This window comes from Lepidochelys kempii, chromosome 11 (assembly GCF_965140265.1).
Source record: "Lepidochelys kempii isolate rLepKem1 chromosome 11, rLepKem1.hap2, whole genome shotgun sequence".
Taxonomy (NCBI): Eukaryota; Metazoa; Chordata; order Testudines; family Cheloniidae; genus Lepidochelys; species Lepidochelys kempii.
In genome coordinates this window covers 32,376,923-32,400,314 of record NC_133266.1, presented here as the reverse complement: position 1 = coordinate 32,400,314, position 23,392 = coordinate 32,376,923, and the positions used below count along the sequence as shown (strand labels likewise).

The 23,392-nt window shown below is 42.6% G+C and overlaps 1 protein-coding gene across 5 annotated transcripts in view; it reads left to right on the top strand.

Annotated features, from left to right (window-relative positions):
* The window catches only part of WDSUB1 (WD repeat, sterile alpha motif and U-box domain containing 1), a 70,841-nt gene that overhangs the window by 1,601 nt on the left and 45,848 nt on the right, over window positions 1-23,392 (top strand). For all 5 annotated transcript variants that reach the window (XR_012154266.1, XM_073305555.1, XM_073305556.1 and 2 more), the window contains exons 2-3: window positions 2,784-3,205; window positions 11,140-11,324. Coding sequence is in view for 4 of the 5 variants with exons in the window: in XM_073305555.1 (XP_073161656.1) it covers window positions 2,808-3,205; window positions 11,140-11,324 (583 nt within the window). In the remaining variant the exon portion in view is untranslated. The remainder of the gene's footprint in view (window positions 1-2,783; window positions 3,206-11,139; window positions 11,325-23,392) is intronic.

The window sequence follows — 23,392 nt, the reverse complement described above, 5'->3', positions numbered from 1 at the left end:
CAGGGTTATGAGTTCAATCCTTGAGGGGGCCATAGGGATCAGGGCAAAAATTGGGGATTGGTCCTGCTTTGAGCAGGGGGTTGGACTAGGTGACCTTCTATGAAGCCTGCCACTTACCCGTACCAATTGCTTCTGCCTTCATTATTCCCACTGTCTGTTTACATTTCCCATTATAGCTATGGTGTGTTTTCTGCTAGTCTGGCATTTCCTGGTGAGTTTGCCGCGGTTTAGATTTTGCATAGTCTTGTACTTTCTCAGTTCTTGGATCTGACCTGAGGATGTCTGAGAGCATATGAGATTTGCAAACATCACTTTACAGACAAATGGCCCAAATCATGGTTACCCCTAAGTTCCTTTGAGCTGGTTAAACCAGAACAAAAGGGCAACAGTAGGGGGCCCTTCCGTCTGGAACATGCACAGCACAAGAAGCCTGAGACCTATAAAGCTATCTCTGGCTTTGTGCTCCTGCATCCTAAGGAGCTTTGGTGTTGGCTGGTGTTCTGTAGGTGAGAGTTTCTTACTCTCACCTGACTGCTCAACCTAAGTTGGTTCTTTTGGATAACAGCACTAAATATAACATCCAAACAGTGCAGTAAATTTTATTGGAGAGATGCAGGTGCATTGATTTAAAGACCCAAGAAAGTGGTACTATTTTTAATAGGCTATATTTTTATAAATGCTATATGACTTGCAAGATATAATTTATTGCTGGAATAATACATTTTTTTCGAAGCTCAGAGCAGTTTCCAGTAGGAAACTTGATACCTGCTTCCTTATTAGCTTTACCCACTGATCATTTTAAAGCTAACCCTTTAGAAGAGTAAAAAAGGTCGTATGGAGAAACCAGATAGGATATGTTAGTCTAGTTTAAAAAAAAAAAAAAGACTGTTTTCACCACTAAGATGAGGCTGATGTATGATAGAAAACATTTTGTAATAGAATATTAATACAGCTGTACTGTCTGTTCTGATCCTTCATATGATGACTAACCTCCACTACCCTGGATGTCAGTGGGAGTTGAGGTAGCTGAGCATCTCATGTGATTGAGTTCATAGTGGATAAAAAGAGTGGATGGATGCTGTGAATTTATAACCATTATCTTTTGTATTACGTCCTTAATGTTTCATTCCTGAATCTGATCTCATTTATCCTGCTGTAATATCAGTGACTTCAGTAAATGAGATCAGAAACAGGTAGAGTATCTATAAAATTCACCAGTATTAATAACACTAAGATTTTTTAAAGTGACTGAAAATCAGGCTCATGTAAGGCTCTCAAGTTGGGCACAGAAAAACTGAGGTGCTAAAAATCACTAGTCACTTTTGAAAAATTTGGCCATAATAGTTTACAATGAACTTAAGAAAACTTAAACATAGGAAGCAAACTGATATATTATCTTATTTATATTAAAAACACCCCCCCATATCCTCAAAACCATTTATTTCTACACATAATGGGCCAATTAAATTCATTATCTTTTTACTGTTTTCCTTTAAGTGAGTTTGTAAGTTATTTGGGATAGAGACTGAATTTTACTCTGTTTATATACTACCTAGAACAATGAAGCCCTACTCCTAATTGGGGTCTCTGGGCCAGTGGTGGGCAACCTGCGACCCGTCAGGGTAATCTGCTGTCAGGCTGCCACGGCCACCTGCAGCTCCCAGTGGCTGGGAACAGCAAACCATGGCCACTGGGAGCTGCGGGCAGTTGTGCAAATGTAAACAAACAATCTCGTGGCCCGCCAGCAGATTGCCTCGACGGGCCGCAGGTTGCCTGCCACTGCTCTAGGCACTATTGTGTACAAATAAGAAAATAAAACTACAAAAGGTTAACATAATACAGCCTGCAGGACTTTTACGCTCTTTTTCAGGCAGATTAATAAAGTACAGTAATACATTTATTCAAGATAATAAACTATTGTGATAAAAGATGTCAGGTCAGATTTTGATCGCTATTATATAAAATGCAACCTTACTGCAACTGTAGTTTGGTGCAACAAAGAGCCATATTTGGCTTTCTGTGGACATCTTTTCATGATGGACATCTATGGAACGAAGGTAGATGGTATGGAATCAGACAGAGTTCCAAATTAGAGAAAATGATTTAATATCAGACCTGGTGCAATTTCGCCTACCCATCTGTGATGGAAAATAAATTTGAATCCACTCTTTCATTTAAAAGTAGTGTGGGAAAATAAAGTGACCCACTCCAGAGGTGGTCCTAATTAAGGTCTCTTGATTTTAAACTTGGATCTCATTCCATAAAGTAAAAAGTGTTTCTTCTCAACATGCTATATGTGTGGTAAATCATTAGATTGATCAGCTTCTTTTACAATGCCCATTTGCAGCAGATTCAGTCACAGTGAGGATGTGAATGTCAGCAAAGGAGACTGTGAAACCACTCTGTGCATTCATTAATTATGTTAAGACAAGTTTTGGGGTAGTCTCAAACTAATTTCCTCTCATTTCCTTTTAAAAAAAGACTGGGCTCAGCTGTTGTATTTATTTCAAAATGTAGTTTTTACTGTACAAATTTAAATTTTCACCCTGTAATTAACTTATAAATACCTGATCATGTACTTGAAGTCAGTGGCATAGCTCCCATTGACTTTAGTGGAGGCAAAAATAAACCTTGAATGAATATAAACTGCCTCTTGAAATGGACATTTATTTATTTATTTGGTTAGCTATTTGGTAGCTGGCTGAATGGAAACAATCTGTATGTCATTTTTAAAGTAGAAGAACTAAGATAAATGTATTAACTGTATTTTTTTTTAATTTCAGGTAACTTGGTTTAAAGCAGATACAATGGTGAAACTAATTCATACCTTAGCTGATCACAGTGATGATGTCAACTACTGTGCCTTCTCCTCTTCCTGCTTGGCTACTTGCTCTCTGGACAAAACAATCCGCCTCTATTCTTTAAACAACTTTACTGAACTTCCCTACTCACCATTAAAAGGTCACACTTATGCTGTCCACTGCTGCTGCTTTTCTCCTTCTGGACATATTTTAGCTTCATGTTCGACAGATGGTACCACGATGCTGTGGAATACTCATAATGGTCAGACGCTGGCAGTGCTGAAGCAGCCCCGTGGCAGCCCTGTAAGAATCTGCCGATTTTCCCCTGACTCTGCTTACCTAGTTTCCGGTGCAGCTGATGGTAGCATTGTTCTCTGGAATGTGCAGTCATTGAAATTGTACAGGTAAATACCAAATTTTACTGAATAACTAAGAAGGCATTTTGGAAATATAACATTCTTATGGCCTGATCATCACAGGTGCTGAGCTCCTGCTGACTTTACTGAGAGCTGTACTAGTTAACACCTCTCAGGATCAAGTCTTTAGGCCTTGTTTACACTGGCAAAAGTATAATTCACCAGTATACTACTCCACTAGTAGTATATCTATGGTGGAAATTGTACTGTAGACATGGATAATGCATTTTTACCACCACATTGTCTAACACAGAGAAGAGGAAATTGGGCCCATAGAGGTATGGAAGAAGGAACTAAGATGGATAAAATCTCAACACTTCAAATGCCACAGCTATATTTGGTTAGTATGAAAAATTAGATGGCATCTTGGATATGCAATATTTGATTTAACTGTTGTTTTAGCCCAGCTCTTCTAGGGCCAAATCCTGATTCCTTTGTGATCAGGACTTGTCATTTATTGCATACATCATACTCCTTCAATAGAATTGATTTATGGCAACTGGGAATGAGGGACAATGAGACTACAAATTGGGGCTGTGTCAGATTTGATTAATGAGACAGTCAACATATTACATTTATTTAAGAAATAATAATAAAAATTCCTTTCGTTTATACATTAGTGTATTGTCATAAGTTAGCAGATTACTTATACGCTTTTCATACCTTTTTACTTGCGAGAGTAGAATACACTTTAGGAAATGTATGCTTGTGTATTACCCTTTTTGTATTGTATTGCATAATTCAGATTAAAATCTAGTTCTAAACATACATAGTATAATGGTATGCTGTATTGTATTATAGTTTATTACACAAATGAAGCTGGAAAAAGATATTTTGTAAGCAGTATATTTAAAATGTTTATTTATTTATCTCCTCCCCCTGCCCTCTATCTTTTGCTTATAGAATAGTGTTCCAGTTTATTTATTGTGGATTGCTGTTGGTTTTTTTTATCTAGGGTTGAAGAGTTATAAGCCTTTTCAGAGGTGAAACCTCAGATTTTTGGCCATCAAAGGATGGCTATCCCTCCCAATTACCACTTGCAGAAGGCATACTTCAATTGAATTAAGTTGAATGGTACAAATAGCAGACCTGATCCTTCTTTTCTTTGCACATCTAAAACTCCCACTGAAATCAGTAAGGGATGTGGGGACAGGATTTGGCCTGCTATTCACTAGCAACTAATTATTTACAAAAATAAGGATGGGAAATGGCCTTTTTTCAGTGATTCTGTTTACAGTGAAATGTACATTTTTTAAAAGATTTTTTTGAGGATTTATCCAGTTTGTCCAGAGATATAGATAATTAACTTTCTGGGCCAAATCCTGTAGTCTGTACTTTGGGAAAATGTTGTTTGAATTTAGAGAGGGACTGCAAGTTTTGACCCTGGAGTTAGAAATTTAATAAAGCTTCATTTCTTCATTGTCCTGACTAGTTCTTCCTGTTTTTGCACTAAAAAGCCCTGTGGGTTTAGCAAATTTCTTAAGGCTTTTTGTGAAAAGAAGGGTACCTGGAGAACATTTAATTAACATTCTGCTGCTTCTGGACAGCAAGATGAGTGAATTAGCAGCTGTGTAGGCAAAACCTGTCTTTTACCTGTTGTAGAAGTGTTACTGCATGAGTGGATTAGCTTCCTGTTGCCTTCGTCATAGTGACTTAGAGGTGAATTGGAAAACGTTACAAAACTGAATATTTTTTAAATGTCTGAAATCCTATACATGTGAAGGTTGACATATACATTTTTTTTTTAAAGTGGGCTTTAGCCATTTCTTGCTTCTTTATAATGCATACAGAAGGCTTGAAGAGTGTGGTTTGTTTTTTAAATTGCCTATAATTTAGAAAAATTAGGAATGTCAAATCTCACTTTGCTCAGTGGACCAGTGAGAGATCTCGGAGCATGTTTATTGTGAGCTCTGAAGGATGAAAGCATTGAATTTTTAATAAAAGTTTAGTTTATTCAGAAGTTAAGTGGATGTTAACAAAACCAGTTAAAAACATTATCACTAAAAATCCTTTCCCTTCTCAATTACTTTCATACTCTTAACGTATGTGATGTCACCATTGTGCTTTCTCCGGTCATCAGTGTCTTCCAAGCTGAATTTATAATGTAAAAAGCAATCCGAACAATTTAAAGTCAAACAAACTCCTTTGTAGGCTGCTTTTACAAATCATACAGAGGCAAAAAAGAACAAAAGCCCATTTTTTGCCTTTGCAGATTCAACTTTAAGGCCTGGAGGGCCAACTGCTTGTGTGGCTTTTATTGCAATTGCGCTTTTTTTTTTTTTTTTTTGGCAACTGTGTGTAGTTCCATTGTCAAATTGGGCATTTGCATGCACAATTGCGTGCACACAAATGTGCATTGATCTCAAACTTCTATAAAAATGGGGCCTAATATGTGCAGTTAAAATTACAAAGAAATATAGCTTAGAGAAAAATAGCTGAAAATAATTTCATCCTTTAATTACCTGCCAAATGCAAGGTCTATGGTCCTTTGTTTCTCCTGCAGCATTTGATGGCCTTACTAATGGTTAAAGGAGAGTACAGAGAAGAATGCTCCTCCCACAGTTTTAGGTGTTCTGTCATTAACTGCTGCAAGGGAAACCGAAAAATCTTAATCAAGTCTGTTTGTGTGACTGGATTACCTTTTAGTTTGTCTTTGGTACACTTAACTTCATAAAGTCTTGTGAAGATGCTATTAGAGTGTGAAGTATTATTCATTTTTATTTTATTATTAAACCTCCATATCTAGAAGCCCAAATGCAGTTTTCTTAAGCCTTTTGATAGCCTTAATTCTTCTTCAAGTGCTTGCTCATGTCCATTCACCTTAGGTGTGTGTGCTTGCCACATGCACTAGTGCTGGAAGTTTTTCCCTCAGTTGTATCCATAGGAGACTGGCTCTGGTGCCCTTTGGAGTGGTATAAAGTGCAACGCCGGCTCCCCCCACCCTCAGTTCTTTCTTACCACCAGTGACGGTGCTGGAATGTTCCTTGCTTTGGCAAACCTATTTGTCCAGATCTGCTTCCCACTGTTTCTTCAACCGCCTGTCCCCTTTCCTCCCTGCTTGAGCCTCTATAACTATGGACCAATGGGTCCTAAGTACTGTGGCTCAGGGTTATGTCCTCCAGTTTATTTCTCATCCCCTCACCACTCCCTCCCTTTCCCTCTTCAGGGACCCCTCTCGCCAGAACCTGCTTTGGCAAGAGGTACAAGGCCTTTTGCTGGTGGGAGCTGTGGAGGAAGTCCCTCTACACCACAGGGGCAATGGGTTTTACTCCCATTACTTTCTGGATTCCAGAGGCCAAAGGGGGTCCAAGACCCATTCTGGACCTGCAAGACCTCAACAGATATCTCAAGAAGTTGAAGTTTCGCATGGTCTCCCTGGCCTCCATCATCCCTTCCCTGGATCCAGGAGACTGGTACACTGCCCTCGATTTGAAGGATGCATATTTCCACATAGCGATATTTGATGGGCACAGATGCTCTCTCCATTTCACGATAGGCTCCGCTCACTACCAGTTTGCAGTGCTCCCATTTGGGCTGGCAACGGCATCGAGGGTGTTGACCAAGTGTGTGTCAGTGGTGGCAGCTTACCTCAGACGTCAAGGTATTCAGGTTTATCTGTATCTTGACCACTGGCTGGTCAAGGGCTGCTCCAGGTCCAGTCCAATGTCACAATACTGCAAGCATGTGCCACGCCCTGGGCCTGTTGATAAACGAGGAAAAATCAACATTAGTTCCAGTACAGAGGATAGAGTTCATCGGAGCAGTACTCGACTCCATCTGTTCAAGAGCCTTTCTGCTACAAGACAGGTTCCGGCATATGGTGAATCTCCTCACCAGACTCTGTGTTCCCTCTCACCACGGCCTGGGTCTGCTACTAGGCCACATGGCAGTGTGAACTTATGTTGCTCTCCACGCGAGGTTCAGGCTGCGGCCCCTCCAGCACTGGCCTACAACAGTCTGTTCCCCATCCAAAGATCACCTAGAAGGGTCATCACAATTCCACCAAAGTTACTTACTTCTCTGAGGTGGTTGATTGAGCGCAGTCTTACGTGGAGTACCATTAGACAATCCATGCCCCTTGGTCTCCCTGATTTCCGATGCCTCCAACCTTGCCTGGGGGGCACACCTTGGCAAGATGCGGACCCAAGGGACATGGTCCCCAGAGGAGCTGGCATTGCACATAAACGTCAAAGAGCTCACGGCAGTCTGATTGGCCTCTGGGGTCTTCCTGCTGCACCTCATGGGCAAAGTGGTATGGGTGCTGACGAACAACATGGCCTTGATGTTCTGCATCAACAGGCAAGGGGGAGCGTGCTCGTCAGCTCTCTGCCAAGAGGCGTTCTGTCTGTGGGACTTCCGCATCCAGCATGCAATCCACCTGGAGGCCTACCACCTCCCTGGCATGAAGAATACACTTGTGAATCGCCTTAGCAGGTCCTTCATCTCTCATTATGAGTGGTCGTTCCATCCGGAGGTGGTCCAGATGCTCTTCTAGAGGTGGGGAACTCCCCGAGTGGACTTATTTGCCACCATATGGAACAGGAAGTGTTATCAGTTCTGCTCCTGTCGTGGTCAGGAGACCTGATGTACACATTCCCACTGATTCCGCTAATCAGTAGGGCCCTCTCAAAGATCAAGAGGGACAGAGCACGGGTCATCATGATTGTCCTGGCATGGCCGGGTCAACACTGTTTCACCACACTGATGGATCTGGCAGTAGCTGCCCCCTGGTCGCTCCCCAACTGCCTGGACCTCCTGTCGCAGGATCACAGCCCGTCTACTGCTAAGCCTTGCCTTCCTCCACCTCGCGGCGTGGATGCTATGTGGCTGAATCCAGAGGAACGGAGCTGCTCTGATCAAGTACAGCCTGGAGAGTAGAAAGCCTTCCACTAGAGTGACTTACCTGACAAAGTGGAAGAGGTTCTCCTACTGGGCATCGGAACATAGCATCTCCCAGATGCATTCACCCTTGCAGTCTATCCTAGACTACCTGCTCCACCTAAAGAACCAGGGCCGAGCCCTGTCTTCGATTAAGGTGCATCTAGCGGCCATCTTGGCTTTTCATCCAAGCGTACAGGGGAAATCGGTCTTCTCGCACTAAATGTCGGTCAGGTTCCTAAAGGATCTGGAGAGGCTCTTCCCACTGGTTCGGAACCCGGTCCCTCAATGGGACCTCAATCTGATCCTCGCCAGGCTCACATGCCTGCCCTTCGAGCCTATGGGCTCTTGTCCCCTCTCCTACCTGTTGTGGAAAGTTGTAGCATTTACATTAGCCAGACGAGTGTCAGAGTTGAAAGCCCTGACCGTGGAGTCACCGTATACGGTATTCTTCAAGGACAAGGTTCATCTGCGACCCCATCCAACCTTTCTGCCAAAGGTGGTGTCCTCTTTCCATGTCAATCAGGACATTTGTTTCCTGGTGTTCTGTCCTAAGCTGCACTTGTCTGCTGAGGAGAGGCAGTTGCACACCCTGGATGTTCTGCGTGCCTTGGCGTTCTACGTGGAACGTACCAAACCCTTTCACAGGTCAACCCAGCTCTTCATCACAGCAGTGGATAGGATTAAGAGCCTGCCAGTGTCCTCTCAGAAGATCTCCAACTGGATTACTTCCTGCATCCAGTCCTGTTATGTGCAGGCATGGGTCCAGCGGCCGCCTATTCTGAAGGACCACTCAACTAGAGCTCAAGCGTTCTCAGTGGCCTTCCTGGCACACCTTCCTATCCAGGACTTTTGCAGGGCCGCGACGTGGTCTTCGGTGCATACGAACACGCCACACTATGCCATCACCCAGCAGGCCAGAGATGACACTGGGTTTGGCAGAGCTGTGTTACAGTCTTCACGTCCATGAACTTCTATCCGCCTCTGGTGGTACTGCTTGGGAGTCACCTAACATGAATGGACATGAGCAAGCAGTTACCTTTTTCATAACTGGTGTTCTTCGAGATACATTGCTCACGTCCATTCCATGACCCACTGTCGGAGTTCCTGGCAAGAAGGAACTGAGGGTGGGGGGAGCCGGTGGTGCCCCTTATACCAGGCCATGCGGAGGGCACCAGAGCTGCTCCCCTATGGATACTGCTGAGGGAAAAACTTCCGGCACCGGTGTATGTGGCGAGCAGTCACACGTAACATGAATGGACGTGAGCAACACATCTTGAAGAACACCAGTTACGAAAAAGGTAACTGTCTTTTATCAACTGTTTGCTTTACCTTTAAATTACCACACTTTGAATGCTGTATGTGTAACTGATTTGTATCCATTGTTATGGCTAAGTTACTGTCCCTCAGAAAAGATCCAGTAAGTGACATAAGCATTTGCAAAGAAACAGTTGACTAGATCTTTTCCTGGAGGAAAGAAGGGTGTCTCAGTTTTAGCTGGCATTGAGAAAAGTGAATGGCAGTTATAAAGAGGTGGGGGGGGGGAGTGTATTTGTGTTAGTATTCATGATGCTACGGTTAAGGATATAATATGGAAAAAGGTTTCAGAGTGGTAGCCATGTTAGACTGTAGGAGTAAAAAGAATGAGGAGTACTTGTGGCACCTTAGAGACTAACAAATCTTTTGAGCGTTAGCTTTTGTGGGCTAAAACCCACTTCATCGGATGCATGCAGTGGAGGATACAGTAGGAAGAGATGTGTGTGTGTGTGTGTGTGTGTGTATATATATATATATGTGTATATATATATATGTGTGTATATATATATATATATACACACACACACACACAAGTGTTCCTTTTAGGTAAGAATAGCTTAGTGTAGCTCTTATGTCTGTGTTTAGAGAGAGAGAAGAGCCATTTGATTGATTAATTTATATTTGTAAAACCACAAGAGATGCCTAACTCTTGGCACTTCTGAAAATAATTAAAACTGTAATCCACAAAAGAAAACCACCAACTATCCCACAATACAGTAATCCATACTGAATAGATGGGTAAACTGAATTTTGTCTCACGGGATAGAATTGTTGCTTGTGGTCCACCATTTTCTAACTTGGAGCCTGTTCTAGAGAGCATGGAAGCCAATGAGAGACTTTCCATTGACTTCATTGGGCTTTGGATCAGGTAGGCTCACTGAGTGCAGCCAGTTGATGGGACACTCCACTAATTAAATATGAGCTAATGGCTGGACATTAGAAAGAAGGCAAAACAAACCTGCATATCCACTATAAACTCCTATTTTGCTAGAGATATTTTTTTAAGCGAGTTGTACAAATTCGTTCCTAACTAAAACTTGGCATACAGAACCTCAGGCTGAGAATAATTTAAAAAAAAAAATAAAAAAAAATCCTTCGGACTGACTTTGTTTAAAAGAGATTAAAAAAATAGAAATCAGTTCTTTCAGGCATTTTCTTCTTGCATTTCTGTTGTTCAGCAATGGTCCCATGTCCTAAACCGGAAAATATTAGTCTCTTAGACACATAATATGGATCTATGCTTGAGCTTTTGGAGGAGTAAAACCCAGATCTGACAGATTGAAACTTATCTAGTTCATAAATGTGATTTTCTGTTTATGTATATTTAAGTCTCTGTTGTGATGGTTGCATGTTAATCTTTGATTTAGATAAATGTCTGAGTTGTAATTTGCTCAGTATCCTCCTCTTGGGAATACTAAATCCATGAGGGTGGGCTTTAGTGCAGGGCTCATTTTATTACTGAATCAGAATATTGCCTTGGGGTAACATCTCCTATTCTTCTTCTGTGGTCAGAGAGTAAATCACTGTGCATATGTTATATATGTGCTTATTTCACATCTGTTTGTACAGTTTGTCATCTTCTGTCCTTTTTAATTATACTTTTTAAGCTCCATATTTAGAAACAGTTCAGTTTTTCACTATTTTTTCTATATCATACGGCAGTTAGAGATCAAAACTTCAGAGTATTACATTCCCTAAACTCAATCCTTTATTCTCTTGCTTTTCAGATCTGGGAGCGTTAAGGATGGTTCCTTGATGGCATGTGCGTTTTCTCCTAATGGAAATCTCTTTGTCACTGGATCATCATGTGGAGATTTAACCATTTGGGATGATAAAATGAGATGCTTGTACAATGAAAAAGGACATGATCTTGGTGTCACCTGCTGTGATTTTTCTTCACAGGCAGTTTCTGGTTAGTTACTTTAATATTTTAAATAATTCCTTTTTCATATTATTTTTTCCTCCCGCTCTTGCTTTTATTGATAACTTTTTTATCATCAGTGCTCGGGGCTGAATAGCAACTGAAAGTGTTCTTGATGTTTCAGACTACTCCCAGTGCTCCGCATTTGCCCTTGTGCTGGAGTTGATGATGAAATGTTCTAGGAATTTAAGTAGATGGTTGTACACTTCATAGCTTGTGTAGACCAAGCTTATTGCACACCCCAGAGGTTCTTTGAATTCCTCTGTTTCCTGCACCCCCACAAAAGCTCACTGTGTGCTACAATCCCATCCCCCATTTTTTTAGGAATTTCCTGCAACTGCCCCCACATTCTCTCCTGCTAGAGATTGTGTGTCCCCCTCATCTTCCTATAGCAGGGTCCCACATTCTCCCCTCCTCCCATACTAGTGGCTCTGTGTACACCGCTGTTCTCACCACCCCCTCATGTCCTCCATTCCCCTCCATGGTAGGGGTTCTGTCTGACTTCCTTGCTCCCCAGGTCATACCAGGACCAGCAAGTGTCCCGCCATACCAGGTACCCACAATCTGTCCCCTGTCATAGAATCATAGAATATCAGGGTTGGAAGGGACCTCAGGAGGTCATCTAGTCCAACCCCCTGCTCAAAAGCAGGACCCATACCCAATTAAATCATCCCAGCCAGGGCTTTGTCAAGCCTGACCTTAAAAACTTCTAAGGAAGGAGATTCCACCACCTCCCTAGGCAACGCATTCCAGTGTTTCACCACCCTCCTAGTGAAAAAGTTTTTCCTAATATCCAACCTAAACCTCCCCCACTGCAACTTGAAACCATTACTCCTTGTCCTGTTCTCTTCCACCACTGAGAATAGTCTAGAACCATCCTCTCTGGAACTACCTCTCAGGTAGTTGAAAGCAGCTATCAAATCCCCGCCCCCCCCATTCTTCTCTTCTGCAGACTAAACAATCCCAGTTCCCTCAGCCTCTCCTCATAAGTCATGTGTTCTAGACCCCTAATCATTTTTGTTGCCCTTCACTGGACTCTCTCCAATTTATCCACATCCTTCTTGTAGTGTGGGGCCCAAAACTGGACACAGTACTCCAGATGAGGCCTCACCAATGTCGAATAGAGGGGGACGATCACGTCCCTCGATCTGCTCGCTATGCCCCTAGTTATACATCCCAAAATGCCATTGGCCTTCTTGGCAACAAGGGCACACTGCTGGCTCATATCCAGCTTCTCGCCCACTGTCACCCCTAGGTCCTTTTCCGCAGAACTGCTGCCTAGCCATTCGGTCCCTAGTCTGTAGCTGTGCATTGGGTTCTTCCGTCCTAAGTGCAGGACCCTGCACTTATCCTTATTGAACCTCATCAGATTTCTTTTGGCCCAATCCTCCAATTTGTCTAGGTCCCTCTGTATCCTATCCCTGCCCTCCAGCGTGTCTACCACTCCTCCCAGTTTAGTATCATCTGCAAATTTGCTGAGAGTGCAATCCACACCATCCTCCAGATCATTTATGAAGATATTGAACAAAACCGGCCCCAGGACCGACCCCTGGGGCACTCCACTTGACACCGGCTGCCAACTAGACATGGAGCCATTGATCACTACCCGTTGAGCCCGACAATCTAGCCAGCTTTCTACCCACCTTATAGTGCATTCATCCAGCCCATACTTCCTTAACTTGCTGACAAGAATACTATGGGAGACCGTGTCAAAAGCTTTGCTAAAGTCAAGATACAATACATCCACTGCTTTCCCTTCATCCACAGAACCAGTAATCTCATCATAGAAGGTGATTAGATTAGTCAGGCATGACCTTCCCTTGGTGAATCCATGTTGACTGTTCCTGATCACTTTCCTCTCATGTAAGTGCTTCAGGATTGATTCTTTGAGGACCTGCTCCATGATTTTTCCGGGGACTGAAGTGAGGCTTACTGGCCTGTAGTTCCCAGGATCCTCCTTCTTCCCTTTTTTTAAAGAGAGGCACTACATTAGCCTTTTTCCAGTCATCTGGGACTTCTGCCATTCGCCACGAGTTTTCAAAGATAATGGCCAATGGCTCTGCAATCACAGCCGCCAGTTCCTTTAGCACTCTCGGATGCAACTCGTCCGGCCCCATGGACTTGTGCACGTCCAGTTTTTCTAAATAGTCCCTAACCACCTCTTTCTCCACAGAGGGCTGGCCATGTGTTCCCCATGTTGTTATGCCCAGCACAGCAGTCTGGGAGCTGACCTTGTTCGTTAAGACAGAGGCAAAAAAAGCATTGAGTACATTAGCTTTTTCCACATCCTCCGTCACTAGGTTGCCTCCCTCATTCATTAAGGGGCCCACACTTTCCTTGGCTTTCTTCTTGTTGCCAACATACCTGAAGAAACCCTTCTTGTTACTCTTAACATCTCTCGCTAGCTGCAGCTCCAGGTGCGATTTGGCCCTCCTAATTTCATTCCTACATGCCCAAGCAATATTTTTATACTCTTCCCTGGTTATATGTCCAACCTTCCACTTCTTGTAAGCTTCTTTTTTATGCTTAAGATCTGCTAGGATTTCACCATTAAGCCAAGCTGGTCGCATGCCATACTTACTATTCTTTCGACACATTGGGGTGGTTTGTCCCTGTAACCTCAACAGGGATTCCTTGAAATACAGCAGGGCTGTGAGCAGGGCTGTCAGGGTTCTTTGTGCTTCATTCCATCTTCCTCCAACTCTCACCCATCCCCTTCCTCCCATGCCAAGCTCCCCCATTCCCCTTCTTCATGGAAGGAGTTTTGTGTGTTACCCCATTTCCCTCTCCCCCTTCAGCAGTGTCTCCTCTTCTCCCCCATGGCAGGGACTCTGAATTCTCATTACTTCCTTTCCTCCATTTTCCTCTTCTCCACCGTTCCAAGGGCTCTGCCTCCTCCTTCCAACTCCCTTCCATTCCAAAGACTTTGTGCCCCATTCCCCCACCCCTGCGTGCCAAGGGATGTGTGCATGCCCCTTTCTCCCATGGAACCCCATACATTCTCCCTCCCCACTATTCTTCTTTCTGTCTGGGAGTGAAGTAATTCACAGGCTAACATGTTAAACTCTATTGGGAGGATGAGCCGAGATTAGATGGATATTGTTATGTTGGAAGGTGTTAATGAGTGCCATCAACCAGTTGTTTGATCTATAGACAGTTGTAAAGGTGCTTGAGTCTGTAGCTGTGCTCAAGAGGGGCTTCGTGTGCCTCCCATTTTGATTTTCTAATTTTCCCCAAAATCAGTAGGGTTCAGGCCATTAATACCTAGAACATTACCTGAAATTTTGGAATTGATTGGATGGGGCATTCAAAGACAATCATGTTACAGACAGATGGATATACTGACAGGCTAACAGAAAAATGCTGTCAAATTTAGTGTAAGGCCTTTGCAAGCTCAGCCAATAAGTAGTCCAGCATATTTATAAAATCATTCAGTTGCTGATTATATTAAGTTAGGGTCTATATTAATAGACTTCCACTAGCCGGATAATTAAACTTGCCAAGTACAGGTAGGTGTGATAGTTGGGGCAGAGGTGGGTCCAAAAAGCAGAGTGCTGGAATTTTGAACAGAATATTCTCCTTGAACGCACATAAGGGATTCCCTCTTTCATATAAGCTTCTAGTTAGCAGGTGTCTAATACATTTGAAGCTCCTCTGCCCTCTAGCTGCAGAGGGAGGGTGAGGAAGGTGGCCCTTTCTGTGTTCTCTGCCCTACAGAGGCCCTGATTGAAGAAACCACTTAATTGGATGCTTGAGTCTCGTTGATTTTGCATTTATTATTTTCTTGAATCAGGGCCAGAGTCTCCTGGCTGCCCTGAGGGAGGAGAATCTTTGCTATCGTTCCTATTCCTTAGAGACACCACTGTCAGAAGGGAAAGTCTCTGCTATTCTACCTCTCTATTACCTCTCTAGCTACTGTGAGAAAGGGAGGGAGAAAGGGTTTCTGCTACTCTATCCCATCCTCCTTCCTCCATTTCGGTTTTTCTTTAAGCAGCAGAAACAGCACCTTGAAAGTGATATCATTATAGAAACATAGTGTAGACTTGATGCAACCATTATAGGACATCTGGTCCAATCTCCTGCATTGAGGCAGGACTAAGTATTACCTAGACCATTCCTGACAAGTGCTGTTCTTTAAAATCTCCAGTGATGGAGATTCCACAACCACCCTAGGTCAGTGGTTCCCAAACTTGTTCCACCGCTTGTGCAAGGAAAGCCCCTGGTGGGCCGGGCCGGTTGGGGCCGAACCTGAGGATGTGTCAGGTAAACAAACTGGCCCAGTCCATCAGGGGCTTTCCCTGCATAAGCAGTGGAACAGGTTTGGGAACCACTGCCCTCGGTAATTTGTCCCAGTGTTTGACTACTCTTACAGTTAGTAAGTTTTTCCTAATATCTTACCTAAATCTCCCTTACTGCAGTCTAAGTCCATTACTTCTTGTCCTGTCCTCAGTGGATAAGGAGAACGATTTATCACCTTTCTCTGTATAACAATCTTTTATGTACTTGAAGACTGTTATCATATTCCCCTTCAATCTTCTCTTCTGCAAACTAAACAAACCCAAGTTTTTCACTCTTCCCTTATAGGTCATAGTTTCTCAACATTTAATCATTTTTTGCTCTCCTCAGGACTTTCTCAAGTTTGTCCACATCTTTCCTGAAGTGCGTTGCCCAGAACTGGACACAGTATTCCAGTTGAGGCCTTAACAGTACTGAGTAGAGTGGAATAATTACTTGTGTCTTGCTTACAACACTCCTGCTAATGCATCCCATAATGTTTGGTTTTTTTGCAACAGTATTACACTGTTGACTCATTTAGTTTGATTTACTATAAGCCCTGATCCTTTTCAGGAACACTCCTTCCTAGGCAGTTATTTCCCATGTTGTATATGTGCAATTGATTATTCCTTCCTAAGTGTAGTACTTTGCATTTGTCCTTACTGAATTTTATCCTGTTTATTTCAGACCATTTCCTCAGGAACATTTTGAATTCTAATTCTGTCCTCCAAAGCGCTTGCAACCCCTTCTGGCATCATATCATCTGCAAACTTTATAAGTGTACTCTCTGTGCCATTCATCCAAATAATTTATAAGATATTGAATTGAACTGGACAGATCCCTGCAGGACCCCACTTGATATGCCCTTCCCATTTCATTGTGAACCATTGATAACTACTCTCTGAGTACACTTTTCCAGCCATTTGTGCAGCACTTTATAGTAGATTCATCTAAGCTATATTTCTGTTTTGTTTACGTGAGAAGATCACGTGAGACAATATCAAAAGACTTATTAAATACGAGATAATCACATCTACTGCTTCCCGCCCAACCACAAGGCTTGTTACCCTGTCAAAGAACAATATTAGTTTGGCATGCTTTGGCTTGATTTGTTTTTGACAAATCCATGTTGACTGTTACTTGTCACCCTATTTACTTCTAGGTGATGACAAATCGATTGATTATTTGCTTCATTATCTTTCTGGGTACCAAAGTTAAACTTCCTGGTCAGGATTGCACTTATTCCCTTTTTTATAAATAGGTATTTTATTTGTCCTTTTCCAGTCCTCTGGGATCTCTCCTGTCGTCCGTGAGTTCTTATTATTTCATGATCACTTTCATCCAAGATGCCTCCCACCTTCAGCCAGTTCCTCCTTGTTTTCAGAATCAAATCTAGAATAGCCTTTTCACTGGTTCCTTTCTCCCACCTTCTGTAATAAAGAAGTTGTCTCCACTGCATTCCAAGAACTTGTTGGATAATCTGTGCTCTGCTGTATTACTTCCAAACAGGTGTCTGGGTAGTTGAAGTCCCCCATCATCACCAAGTCCTGTTTTGGATTATTTTGTAAGTTTTTTGTTTTTGTTTTGTTTTTTAAAAAAAGCTTCATTCACCTCTTCTTTCTTGTGAGGAGGCTTAAAGTAAACTCTTACCATGACATCACTCTTGGCTTTTTTGCCCGTTTTATCCTTTCCCGGATATTTTCAACAAGTCTGCCTACCACTTCTATCTCAACCTCAGTGCAGGTGTATACACCTCCTCCCGCTTTTCCCTGCCTGTCCTTCCCTGAGCAAGCTGTACCCTTCTATACTGATATTCCAGTCAGGTGAATTATCCCACCAAGCTTCTGTGGTGCCAGTTATGTCATAATTGTGATTATTCACTAGTATTTCTAGTTCTTTCTGTTTATTCCCCATACTTCTTGCATTAGTATACAGACATCTTAGATGTTCATTATAGTTCTCCTCTGTATTCCCACTTGTATCTCCTTTGTCCCTGCCATGATTGCCCATGTTTCCCCCAGATTTTGACCCTTCACCCAGGTCGTCATGTTTTGGACTTAACTGTGGGGTTTTGTTTCCTGTGCAACCTAGTTTAAAGCTCACCTCAATTGGTTAGCTGGACTGTATTTGAAGATACTTTCCCCCTTCTTTGATAGGTGGACCCCATCTCTGCTCAGCAGTCCCTCTTCTCGGAATAGCAACCCATGGTCAAGGAAGCCAAAGCCCTCTGGGCACCACCATCTGTGTAGACATGTATTCACCTCCAGGGTGTATCTCTCTGCCTGGGCCCCTCCCCTTGACTTGAAGGATTGATGAGAACACCACTTGTGCCCCCAGTTTCTTCACCCTCACTCCCAGAGCCCGGTCGTCATTTCTGATTTGCTCAGGGTCATCCCTCATAGTATCATTAGTGCCCACGTGGATGAGCAGCATGGGGTAGTAGTCAGAGGGCCTGATGATCCTTGGCAGTCCTTCCATAATGTCTCAGATACAGGGCCCTGGCAGGCAGCACACCTCCTAGGATTCATAGATACTAAGGTCAGAAGGGACCATTATCATAATCTAGTCCGATCTTCTGCACAATGCAGGCCACGGAATCTCACCCACCCACTCCTGCGAAAAACCTCTCACCTATGTCTGAGCTATTGAAGTCCTCAAATCGTGGTTTAAAGACTTCAAGGAGCAGAGAATCCTCCAGCAAGTGACCCGTGCCCCATGCTACAGAGGAAGGCGAAAAACCTCCAGGGCCTCTTCCAATCTGCCCTGGAGGAAAATTCCTTCCCGACCCCAAATATGGCAATCAGCTAAACCCTGAGCATATGGGCAAGATTCACCAGCCAGATACCCAGGAAATAATTTTCTGGGATGCCAGGTCAGGCAGGCAGATGGATGTCTCCATCCTCCTTAGAGTCACCAACCACCATCACCTTTCGTTTTCTCTTGAGAGCGATGGCTGCAGTCCTCCCAGCCATGAGGGTGAATGACTGCACCACCACCATCTTTGAGGGACATTCCTCATCCCTCAGGACCAGGGCAGCATACCAGTTTTTCATCTTTATTGACAATGGGTTTGGAGTAGGGGTGGTGCATTGCCTGCTGCCAGAGGTAACCAGCAGCCAGCTTCCTCCGTTTGAAGGAGCTGTTTCGTCGTTCATCTGCAGTCCTCTCCAGCTGGATTAGTTCCTCAACCTTGAAGTCTCCATATGCATGTTTTCAATGAATTTTTCATTTTCATGGATGCTCCTCAGCCTAGCCATCTGCTCCTGTAGCTCTCCCACCTGCTCCCTGAGAGATTCTACCAATAGACACCTTTCATGCAGGATGGTCTTCCCAGCCTGGCTTTCTGTGACAGGGAAATGCAGCCTGCAATCCCTGTGAATCCACGCCCAGGATCTGGGTAGGGGAATCCATGGTCAGAGTCTCTGTCTCCATATAGATGCAGGTGAAGGCTCCAGGAGCAGTGTTGGCATTGGGGAGGCAGCCTTTCCAAATCATGCTGATTTTATTCTTTCTCCCTCCTACAAACTCCCTCTCAAACTCCTCTGTTTGCTGCCCCTTGTTCGCTAGCTCCTCTTGGTCACTTAACACCTGGCTTTTAAGTCCTTCTCTCCTAGGTCAGTCCTGCCCTCTCATTCTTGACAGTTTCACTGTTTTCTCCAAGTTCTGAATAACAGCGGTGATATTGACCAGTCTTGTTGTTTTCACTCTGCTGTTGCTTGGCATTTGGTAATGTCTGTCTGCAGAGTCAGAGCAGAACTGGATTAAGTTTTTTCAGGGCCATAGACACAACACAGTGTAGGATGCACTGTGGCCGGACCCTCTGCTTGAAGTGACAGTGGTCCTCATCTTCATTTAAAGAGAGGCAGAGGTGGCAGCTGGCAGGCCCCTCCTCTCTGGTGCTTATTCCTGCAGCCAGGATGCTCCCATTGGGGTGGTGAATAGGCTAAGACAACTACTCCTGCCACACATGCATTTCTTTACTGGGGTATTGTTGGTCGCATAACGAGTCCTATAGTTAACACCCCATTGAAATATGTGGGGCCATTCAAACTTCTTAGCGCTATTATGTCAGGCTGTCTACAGATTTAGGCAGACACCACTACATCTATTATGCTGTGTTCATATTTTCAGGCTTTTGCTCACAACCAAGAGGGCTAGAAACTTCTTAAAAAAAATGAAATCTGAGATGCTGACATAATTGCAGGAGCTGTTGCCCTGGGCATGGGCCTACACTGCCTGTGCCTTGGTCCAGCCCTGAGAAAGACAACACTACACTGATTTTCATTCCGTTCACATTTGGAAGGTTATCTTTGGAATGGCAGTAGCTAGAAATTTAACTTTTATTTATAAATGAAAATTTAAGTTCTACAGAAATTGATATCTTCAGCTTCTACACTTGTCAGGGAAAGCTTTGTACTTGCCTTAAGCAAGTAGATTTTTCATATCCTACATCAAACCAGGATTCATTGCAGAATTTATGAGGGATGGCTGTGAAGAGATGTGTGGTGTAGTTGTGTAAGCATTGAATTTGTACAGCAGAGATAACAGTAGTTACCTAACCAGCAGAACTGTACAAATAGAAATGAAGGAGAATCCAGAAGAATGACAAAGGTGTGAAGCTGTTAAGTTCAAAAGTATCTGGCAGGTTGAAAGGCTAACATATTTCATAAAGAGCTAGAAAACCCCATAAATAATAACTTGATTTTGTGGGAGGCCATAGCATGAAACAGGAGCCCTAGTTTCAGTGACTATTACCAGCAGGAGAGAAAAAAAACCTTTTGTAGTGATAATCAAGGTGGGCCATTTCCAGCAGTTGACAAGAATGTATGAGGAACAGTAGGGGGGGAAAAATAAACATGGGGAAATAGTTTTACTTTGTGTAATGACACATCCACTCCCAGTCTTTAGTCAAGCCTAATTTAATGGTGTCCAGTTTGCAAATGAATTCCAATTCAGCAGTCTCTCGTTGGAGTCTGTTTTTGAAGTTTTTTTGTTGAAGAATTGCGACTTTTATGTCTGTAATCGAGTGACCAGAGAGATTGAAGTGTTCTCCATCTGGTTTTTGAATGTTCTAATTCTTGATGTCTGATTTGTGTCCATTTATTCTTTTACGTAGAGACTGTCCGGTTTGGCCAATGTACATGGCAGAGGGGTATTGCTGGCACATGGTGGCATATGTCACATTGGTAGATGTGCAGGTGAACAAGCCTCTGATAGTATGGCTGATGTGATTAGGCCCTATGATGGTGTCCCCTGAATAGATATGTGGGCACAGTTGGCAACGGGCTTTGGATGTAGAAGCCCTCTACACCAACATTCCACACAAAGATGGACTACAAGCCGTCAAGAACAGTATCCCTGATAATGTCACGGCAAACCTGGTGGCTGAACTTTGTGACTTTGTTCTCACCCATAACTGTTGCACATTTGGGGACAATGTATACCTTCAGATCAGCGGCACTGCTATGGGTACCCGCATGGCCCCACAGTATGCCAACATTTTTATGGCTGACTTAGAACAACGCTTCCTCAGCTCTCGTCCCCTAGTGCCCCAACTCTACTTGTGCTACACTGATGATATCTTCTTCATCTGGACCCATGGAAAAGAAACCCTTGAGGAATTCCACCATGATTTCAAGTGAGCTGTAGCTCACGAAAGCTTATGCTCAAATAAATTTGTTAGTCTCAAAGGTACCACAAATAGTCCTTTTTGCGGATACAGACTAACGCAGCTGCTACTCTGAAACCTGTTTTAGTGAAGTATCCATTGGAAATTCTTAAAAATGCCAAAAAATAATAATTCTACAGTAAGCATGTTTCATACTACCGAACAGCATTGGTTACAGTTAAGGATAATATATTACAGAAAGCTCTTACTATCACCTGCTGCAGAGAGACAAGAAAAATTTGAGAAAGCAGAAAGTGATCACATGCTCCTGAGTGAAAAGTTAGCGATTGATAATACCAAATCTATCAAGTGTGTGTCCACTGAAAGGTGCGCAGTAATAAGGGGAATAATTTCCAAGTTGTGAGGGACAGTACTGAATTATTCTGTCATAATATAAGAAGGGTTTTGATGTTTAAATAAAATCTCTAAACAGGGGAAAGAATCCCAGAAAATTCAGTTATGAACTAAGAATTACTTACACCCTTGCTTCTGTGATTTCCTTTCCCCTAAAGTGGATCATGGTTTTGGAAAGAAAATATTCCAAAGATTACTTCGTAGATTTAAAAGTTGTGTCACCAGTAATGCTGCCTCCTGTTAGTTCTGCCTTGTAAGAGAGAAATGGACAAGAAAATGTGCATTTCCCTGCATGAGCGTACAGGGTTTCGTTTTGTTTTGTTTTTTGGCTGGTCCCAATGGTTTAGTTTGAAAACTGATTGTAATTTTTTTTTAAATGAAATGTTATTGGAATCTTATTTTTTTCCTCAGTTTTCTTGCTAATAGTTGAAACTTTCAGTATTACTAACAGCCTTTAAAAGGTTGCAAAGCTCATAAAAGCAGTGCTTACCAGTACAATGAAAAGAAAATCTTTTTTTAAACTGGGTTTCTTCACCTTTCTAATTCAAAGAACAACCTATGAAACCAAAGTTTCTGATTATTCTTTACCCATTAGGCTATTCATAACAGATGACTCTGCTATTTTCTTTAAATTGGATTTAGTTATGGTTAATTAGAATCTTAACACTTCTTTTCCCAGAAGATATAGATTTTAATTGCTCTGGAAAAAATAAGGTTTGATTTGATAAATTGTACTTCTTTTGTTATATTTAAATAATCAGCTGTGTTAAGTGGGAGGTTGTTTTTTCCACAAGTTAGTGTATAAAATATGACAGGTTTCAGAGGAACAGCCGTGTTAGTCTGTATTCGCAAAAAGAAAAGGAGTACTTGTGGCACCTTAGAGACTAACCAATTTATTTGAGCATGAGCTTTCGTGAGCTACAGCTCACTTCATCAGATGTTTACCGTGGAAACTGCAGCAGACTTTATATACACACAGAAATCATGAAACAATACCTCCTCCCACCCAGCAGGACAGTGGGGTGGGAGGAGGTATTGTTTCATGATTTCTGTGTGTATATAAAGTCTGCTGCAGTTTCCACGGTAAACATCTGATGAAGTGAGCTGTAGCTCACGAAAGCTCATGCTCAAATAAATTGGTTAGTCTCTAAGGTGCCACAAGTACTCCTTTTCTTTTTGTATAAAATATATGGTTTAAAAGCTTACATTGTGGTTTAGGATTTCTACAATTCAGCACTTTTCTTTTCTCCTCTAGAATCTTGTGTTGAATCTCTATTTCTGTTGATTTAGATTTAATTTTGATTTTTTTTCCAAGTTGTCTATTTCTGTGACATACGTTATCATTATAGTTTCTTTCTTTTCATTCTGACAGTGATGCACTGTAGATGGTTTTCTTCTCATTTGGGAAAACTACTAAAAGCCATTCTTCTGTTTCCATCCTGCCAAGTACATCAAATCTTTTTTTTTTTTTTTTTTTTTTTAAGATCAGGCTTGACAAAGCCCTGGCTGGGATGATTTTAGTTGGGGATTGGTCCTGCTTTGAGCAGGGGGTTGGACTAGATCACCTCCTGAAGTCCCTTCCAACCCTGATAATCTATGATCTCACTTCCCTGTAGTTGTTTACTAATTGGCTTCTTGGAATTGAATCCACTTTATAAATAGCTCTTCCTTCTCATCATGGTAAGAATTGTGTAGTTAACCTGCAATTGCAGGATAGAGAGCTGTATGCTTTTGTTTCTATTTAAAGTCAAGCATTCTAGCT